The sequence below is a fragment of the Stylophora pistillata genome, chromosome 10, assembly GCF_964205215.1.
Source record: "Stylophora pistillata chromosome 10, jaStyPist1.2, whole genome shotgun sequence".
Classification (NCBI taxonomy): Eukaryota; Metazoa; Cnidaria; class Anthozoa; order Scleractinia; family Pocilloporidae; genus Stylophora; species Stylophora pistillata.
In genome coordinates this window covers 8,509,548-8,517,842 of record NC_142528.1, presented here as the reverse complement: position 1 = coordinate 8,517,842, position 8,295 = coordinate 8,509,548, and the positions used below count along the sequence as shown (strand labels likewise).

The window sequence follows — 8,295 nt, the reverse complement described above, 5'->3', positions numbered from 1 at the left end:
CTTGTTTAACGATCAAGAGCTTCTTTGGTTGGTAATCTTCTTGATTCTCATGGCATTACCTTATGTGTGATTCAGGGGTGTTATTGCAAAGAGAAATTAAATGTGAGTCAGGCTGAGGTGTGAAATGTTTAAGTGCATGATAAGCAAAACTCAGACTTTCCTTTCCGCATACCTTTTTTATTTGATTTGAGTAATATAACATACTAAAAACTAACATTATAGGTTTTTAGTTGAGTTGAGTTGTAAATAACTTACTTTCTGATGAATATCATCATATTGCTTTCAAATGTTTTTGTAGCAACAAAACTGTTTGTAACAAACACTCTTAGTTTATCCAATGTACATGGCTTTGCAACCCTTTAACCTGTAATATTACTCAAAGATTTAATTCTTCGTAATATATAATAACAACTTCCCACAACCTTTTACAGATTTTTTTCTCTTTTTTTTCCATGACATACAATCAAGACCCTCTCAAAGCATTCAAAAATAATTTGTCAATCAAGGTATTCCTTGCTTTTCCACCAAAATTAATTCACTTTATCTTGGCATATTCTCTGATCTCCAAGATCAAAATATGAAAGCATAAAATTCCTTTTAATTACATTTCAGGATTTACATGACCCAAATGAACCCTAACATTTTAAGCTGTTTCACAAGTTTCTTCACTCAGTTAGCCAAAAAGGTTAAAATCAAAACAAAACATGAGAATGTAAACAAGTCTCTAACTTGTAACAAATACTTGACATCTTTTTTTGCTTAACTACCAAGCTGAAATCTACCACTTTACCCACTCCATCAATCTTTTATTTTTTTCTGTCGCTAATCTGTATGGAACTGTTTCCCTATTTCAACCAAAACTGAAAAGAACCTAAAATAGATAATGTAGGAACTAAGAACAAGGAAAATTCTGCTATTCCTATGAGTCCTAACAATGCACCTTAGAATATAATTTTTACATTATTTTTGTCAGCCAGCACATAAATGAAAATGAGCTCATTCTAATTTTACTCTCATCACACAAGTGCTTAGAGTTACAAAAAGGCTCCATAAGCAAACTCTCCACATGTGTATCCACTTATTATCAAACTCTCAAGATCTGATGGTTAATTTTCCTCTCTACCTATTACACATTTCCTTGTAAATTAGATATTATGAGAATTTGGTGTTAATTAACTCAAGATAACAAATTCTACCTGATAAGTTTGGGTCTTCTCACTACCTGTTTGCTGGATAATGCAGGGATATAATGTGGAGATGTTACAAGTTAATCACTTCTGGAACTTAATAGGTTCATTTCTACATTTAACTCACTGCTTTAATAGTATGTGCTCTACAACATTACTGATATTGTCTTGTCAGCTAGGTATCTTAACCTTCAAAAAAAATTCCACTTATTGTCTGGGAAATATACATCTTATTGCAATCATAACTGATAGCTAATAACATGAGAAGTGGAAAGTCACTTAGAATATAAAATATGAAAGGCTGCAGTCAATGAAAAATTTAAATAATTTTAACTCTTCACTCAAACTAAAGATTCTGGTAATCTACATGGAAAATCTCTGCAACCACTTCAAGAAATACAGCTCAAATTTTGGATCTATTCCTCAGTGTTGGTTGGTCTTGATAATCTGGTGTTATTTCCACACAATATGGTATTTTCAGTACCATTAGTCAGTACCTGAACACCTGCCCAACTACCCCTCCCCTAACCTGACTTAAACCCTGAATTGTTAACAGTTAACTTTTGTTGAGTTAGGGGAGGGGTGGGTACGTAGCTGTTCAGATATTAACATTGATCCATATTTTCTTACTATTCATTTTCTGTCTGTTTGACAGCATATCAGAACCAGAAGTGGAAGCCTAATTTGTATATTTTTTTTTTTACTTATCACCACTGGGAGAAAAAACAAATATAAGAAACCCAATTTGGTGAAATCATTACGAGTACATTCCTTTGTATTTGACAGGAAACATATCTAACATGGATGAAACTGATAATTATGATAGCTGATAGGAATCAATTATTAAAATAATTAATAAGAACAGTAATGGTACTGCTGATGATAAATAAATCAAGTCTTGCATTTGTCCACTTCTACTTCTCCTCCATAAAACAGACTTTGGGGTGCATCAAGGTGGCCTCCACCTCTTGTGAGGATACCCTGTGTGTTGGACAAAATTTGGTCAAAACTGAATGAATGATTTTTGGTTCGTGGCTAAGAAAGTTGTCACGACCAGTAAGTGTTTAGCAGAAAATTGCTCACCCTTCTCAGCTGTTCCTGTCTTCGCTGCCACTGGGAGGGGGATACTGATCTGTTCACAGGGTAGATGACCTGTAACTGAGGGCTTGACGTGAGCAAGGATGGATCTGAGCTATGGCGACGCAGTGCATTTGTTTCCTCTTGGCATTCATTTAGCTGTCTTTTGTAGATTGTAAGCTTTGTGAATCAACAGACAAATGATTGGCAAAGTGAACAATTCCTAGAAATCTATTCGCAATTTTATTTAGAGAACAATTTGCTCCCAAAAGTGTCTCAGGTTAGACACCTGTGATTGCCTGTATAATGATCTCCAAGCAAAAGTTCTCCAGGCAATTTAAATTCAAATCAATGATTTTCAACCTTTTTGAATAAATTTGAGAGACATATTAGCTTCACACTCACAAGTTTCAGTTCAAGTCCTATTTAATTCAATAGATTTACATTGTATCCCTGGGCAAGACACTAAAAAGAACTCACAACATAAGGATTACATTTTATTAGTGCTAGCAAACTGACAAATTTGTAGGGTTACTTTTGATAGACTCATCTTGCATCCCATTAAGGTAGAGAAGTAATGATATCACTTCATGTTCCCTTGTGGCTCTATGCTCCCCAAAGAAGGCTATGTGTCACCATTACTGAGCCACTGAGCTTCTAGTTCAAGGCTGTGCTCTAGCAGTGCCAAGTGGCCCTTGGCACCTTGCTTTTGCTCTTGGGCAACTCAGAAATTTTAGTTTTTTCATACAAAGCATATGCTGGGCACCCTGGATTTCACAGTTTCAGAGCACTGGGTTCCATTCAATTTTCCTTAGAGCACAGCCTTGTAGTTATAAACTATTTGATGAAAATTTCCTCACCTCTTGTGTCAATGTGGCAATGATGTCTTGAGCATCTATAAGCTGTTGCTGAAGGTTATCTTTTTCACCTTGAGCTCGCTCTCTATCTTTCCTCTCATTTGAGAAATCTTCCTCATACACTTGTATCTGAACAAACCACATTTCAATGTATGTTACTATGCATGTTACTATGCATGTACTTTTCTCAGGAGTTACTTAGGACATGTATAACCCTGACATGTACATCTCCCAGACTTGACAAATAAAATTCCTATTTCATAAAACTAGTAACATGCATCCCTATATTGATGTAAGATAAAATTTGGTGCTATACAATCTGCTTAATTCTTCTTACCAGTATGTATGACAACATTAAAAATGTAGGAAGATTATACATGCCAACCCCTCACAAAGTTAAAAGCTTGTCAACATAGTAATAACCACAGCAATAATGATGATGATAATGATGATAATAATAATAATAATATTATAATAATAATAATAATAATAACAATAATAATAATGCCAGAGGCAGACCAGTTGGCTATGTACAAAGCGTAGCCAAGGAGTTGAACTCGGGAAACCAAGAACAAATCCAGTGAGTAGCAAGGTGGAGGGTTTGAACCTGGGAACACCAGATTACAAGACCAGTGCCTTAACCACTCTGCCACGCTTCTTCCTAAAATTAGAGATGATAGTTACTCTCAATGGGTTATTAGTATCAATACAGATCTTACTCTCCTGGCCATCCCAATGCATACTACGACAAATATACATAGACTTAAAGGTTATGTTACTTGTGGTTCAAAATTTTTCACACCAGTCATTTTTTTTTTCTTTTCTTTTCTTTTTTCTTTTTCTTTCCTATGCTCTTTTTTTTTTTTTTTTTTTTTTTTCATGTCAGTGTTCATTGTCATAAACTGGGAAAATGGAAATACAATTTTCACTGGTTTCAAAAAGTTTCAAACCAAGGAACGATTTTAACTACAACATTTATAAATAAGCATAAGCTTAAAGTTGATTATCCTTAAATCATTGTAGTAGTATCAAGTTTTGACCATTGTCATAAGTATTCACTAGAAAATAAGACAAACCTGCTGTTTAAATACTTCGTAATCATCCAGATCTAGAAATGGTGACCGTGGTGAAGGTTCCTGTCCTTGATAAAGATCATTTAAAGTAGCTGCAAGCCTTGAAACCTCAGCTCCCAAAGCAAGGACCTGTGTTTCTGAATTTACAAGCTTTTCTTTGGTCAAATCCAGTTCCTTTCGAAGCATTTCATTCTCTGTCTGATATTTTATCTTTATAGCATCATAGTCTTCTTTCCACTTCTTGTTGACTTCCATAACCTTCAGTTAACAGTATAGATGTCAGAGACGGAACATGCATACACAGTATGTTCAAAAGAGTTAAATTAAAGCATAATGGTAAATTGTAAATGGACAGGGTAAGAAATATTACTTTTTCAGACAATAGCAAATACTTGAAGAATAAACTGTTCTCCAATGCTTCTTGAATAGACCATGTAACTATATAAATATATCAAACAAGTTTGGGCTAATCAACAAATTGCTGACTCAGTAGATTTGCTGCAATAATAGCAATTGTGTTTCTTACAATATCTCGTTGCATCATCATAATAGCCAAGCAAATCTAGGCAGTAGGACATTTGGCTGACTTTGCATAATAATGTTAATTAGTGGTGATTATCTTAAATAGAATATCATACTACAATTATAATAGCATTACAAGATGCATAGGTGGTTTAACACAAGCCTGGACAAGTCAACATTTGGCTGACATTGCATAAATATTTTAATGAGTGACTAATAATAGTATATTAATATGAATTATGCAAACATTGCATAATACATAAAAAAAATTCATAACAAGATGAGTGGGTGGTTCATTACTAATCTAGAAAAATCAACATTTCCAGCTCAATGGACACACTGGTTTTACTGATTACCATTTGTTTAAAAATAGAAAACAAGGTTACAGTGTCAGTTAAGTATGCGAGGAATCTTTATCTGAAGGGCTACTTCTGGTCATTTCATGAATTGTTTAATAAATGTGGGTGGAGAAGAATATTCCATAAACAGATTAAAATAGATTATTGAAGCACAGTGAAGAAAAATAAACTATAGTACGACTAAGAAGAAAGAGCAATCACAAGCAAAGGAATAACTGTGATGTGATATACCGTCTAACTCCAGTATTCTGGTTATGATTTAAAACGAATATTAATGTCTCAAGTGGTTTGACCACAAACTGTTTTTTATTCATCCATATCCTGATTAAATTCACATTGTTATACAACACAATTTGTTAATTAACAAGGGTTAATTTACTCCAGAGCGTCAAAACTACTTTCCGTTGGTTTCATAAGAAAATGTTTCGTGACTCAGCTTAAGTTAAGCCAAAGAACCTGAGTTCTGTGCAATACTGTATCAATCAAACATGAAATAGTGTGTTTCATCAGTATAAGTTGAAAAAGCAGGAGACTCAGAACATTGTCACTGCCACCGACAACAGTCCTTCTCAGGACTACACTCACCCGGACGATCAGACTGCACCTTCACATTGACAATTTTGTAGACCATTCAAAACAGAAGGTCATAGCTGCCGTCACTACTACAAACAAATTCTAATTTCTTTTTCTACGTTTGTCTACTGTACTGAGTAAAAACACTGTTCATCTTTAACAATTCAAAACATGAGAGATCCTAATGAAACACTGCATTGAATGCTAAGAATGCCATAGAGTTATGATATGATTGCACAAGATATCTCAACATATATCGTGTCTATGAAAATTCATTGTTTAAAAAAATAATGTTGAGCATTCCACCTATCCCACAAATGAGAACCATTTTGATTATGTGCAACCATAATCAAAATCATCGACAGTTCTTTAAAATTGATAATTTCAATGATTTGCTTTTCAAAACTAACATAACTAGACACATTTTTCATAATCTGTTCATTTAATTTGAAAAAGAGATAAGCTCACTGATAGAAAATGAAAAACAAAATTACAAAAACGCACAACCTATCAATTTTCATTTTCTAAATGCATGATTGTCCGACAGATGAAAGATGTTACGTAGGGTAGGTGGTGATGATATCCCCCACATCCAATTGCAAAGGCCTGTGTATGAATCTTGAAGTGACGTCACAAGTGATTTGAGATTTTAGTTCATTCTTATCGTTGCGTTTTAGGTTTTGCCTCTGTAAGATTTAAATTTCTTCAGGAAAATAAATATTGATAATATAAACTCTATGGATGCATCATACTAAATCCTAAAACCTATCTCGTCAATCTTTTTTTGTTTCATTCAAGTTTTAAGGAGTAGTATATAAAGTAGAAATGTTCAGTAACACACTTTCCTTGCAAACTCATCGTCACAGTGGACCTCTTTCAAGGTAATCAGCTAACCACATTTTTTAAAATCTTTTTGAACATTTGAAAAAAGGCCAAGTGTACCCACATAAACAGTGCAGTAAAATTGATATTTTTGCTTTTAGGTAATTAACTCATGAAATTGTTGCACGAGACACTCAGTTTGGCCAACTTGAAGTTACTCCAAATTCATAAGGCATAATGCAGAGTCCTGAATAAGGAAAAAGGATTTTGGAAGAGAGCATAATGATGACCAACAGTCTCTTTGATTCCTGTCTTGCTGATATGCAATACAAATATATTGCATGGTTGTCATTAAACTCTAAAATTATACTTCAAGTTTGGCTGAATTCTCTATTTGAACAGCAAATATATTTAAGACAATTAGGACTCAGTAAAATTTTCTTATTTGAAAGTCTGAAGTACGTTCTGCTCTCCACAAACACGGTTCGGTTTCCATATTTAAAATTTCTCACGATTTTCGTTAGTAAGTAGACTAGAGATGTATATTAGACTATAATCATTGAGAGCATAGTAATTTCTTTATCTCACCTGGTTCAGTTGCCATTCCAGGCATTCTCCACCGCTTTCACCTGAAACAGATCTGGAATCATCCCTTGAGTTTGACGGCTCCTACGAATAATCGAGAAGTATTTCATCCTGAGAGTTCATATTTTTTCTCAACAAAGCCTATGATTCAATCATCGTAATCTTTGTACCTTACTTTCCCCATTTGTATTGCTGTTTCGAATCTTACTATGAAACAAGACCCAAAGATATCATATTGCTGTGCTTAAGTGGCATAAGCTAGTGCTCTGAGGCAGGTCCAAAAATTAGGGTTTCACATCTCGCTTTCGGCTTCCCTTGAAACCTAGAGCTGCTCATAAATCGCACTTTTATCCGCTACAGGATGAACTTTGAATTACATATATAATTGCTCACCAACATGAAAACCATTCTTAGATATTCATGAAGCGAAACAATAAATCTTTCCACCATAACAATGGACGAAGACCGAAGAATGACCCTATAATTGCTGTGGAGTTGCAAACACGTCAGTGCGTCGGTCAGAATTTAGTAGATGAAAACTTCTCTCTTCCTTTATCATATCCCTGGCAAAGATGAATAAGACCTCATACCTCCCCATCTCTTCTCTTTCCCTTTTCGGCTTCTCTCAACAGTTTTCTAACTCTCGATTGCTCCTTCTGTAATCTTAATAGCAACGATCGTTTTTCGCCCAAAGTCTTGACTAGCGAGCGTTGTAGTTCCAAACAGTTCTCGCATCGATTTTCCACAGCATTGCTGGTCATTTTCAAACACTTGTTCCCAACACACTTAATTTGATTCTTGAATAATAAGCTAAGAACTGCGGGTTAATAAATAGGAGAGCATAAATTTCCCCATTACTGTAATTGCTCTAAATAGAAACCAAACGAAAGATCGAGATGTTCTAGACCGGACGTCATCATGACGTCATAACTTTTAACGTGACCTTCCACCAAACAGTGAACGTAGAAGAAATATAATTTTATTTACATGTGCACGTAAATGAACAGGCGAGTTTGAGAAGCAGATTTGTACACACCTTTCACAAGCTTTCTTTTCATTTTTTAATTTTGTGCCGTCTAAGGCAATTTTTGTATTTATGGAGTGATTATTATTTGCAGATTACCAAGTAAATATTTGGTACCATCATGAGTAAAAAGTATCCTTATGTTAGTACGTAAATAAATATCGTTGAATAATATCGCACGATATTGGAACATGGGATATTACTTCATTCATAGGC

General features: G+C 34.5%; 1 protein-coding gene across 1 annotated transcript; it reads right to left on the bottom strand.

The window, feature by feature from the left end:
* Nucleotides 1–156: 156 nt before the first annotated feature.
* Nucleotides 157–7,946, bottom strand: LOC111334013 (uncharacterized). The gene is made up of 6 exons (XM_022939694.2): nt 7,646–7,946; nt 7,059–7,139; nt 4,198–4,452; nt 3,125–3,250; nt 2,271–2,444; nt 157–2,168 (listed from the first exon to the last, which is right to left on the bottom strand). Exons 1-6 carry the CDS (start codon nt 7,814–7,816, stop codon nt 2,079–2,081), a joined length of 897 nt encoding a protein of 298 aa, XP_022795429.1. The 5' UTR covers nt 7,817–7,946; the 3' UTR covers nt 157–2,078.
* Between the last annotated feature and the right edge of the window lie 349 nt (nt 7,947–8,295).

Excerpts from the sequence above, each read along its gene's own strand:
- LOC111334013 (XM_022939694.2), bottom strand. The coding sequence starts at position 7,816 with ATGACCAGCAATGCTGTGGAAAATCGATGCGAGAACTGTTTGGAACTA. Across the intron at positions 4,453-7,058 it reads TGGAATGGCAACTGAACCAG|GTTATGGAAGTCAACAAGAA; the intron begins GTGAGATAAAGA and ends TGTTAACTGAAG. Across the intron at positions 2,445-3,124 it reads TTGCCACATTGACACAAGAG|CTTACAATCTACAAAAGACA; the intron begins GTGAGGAAATTT and ends TGATTCACAAAG.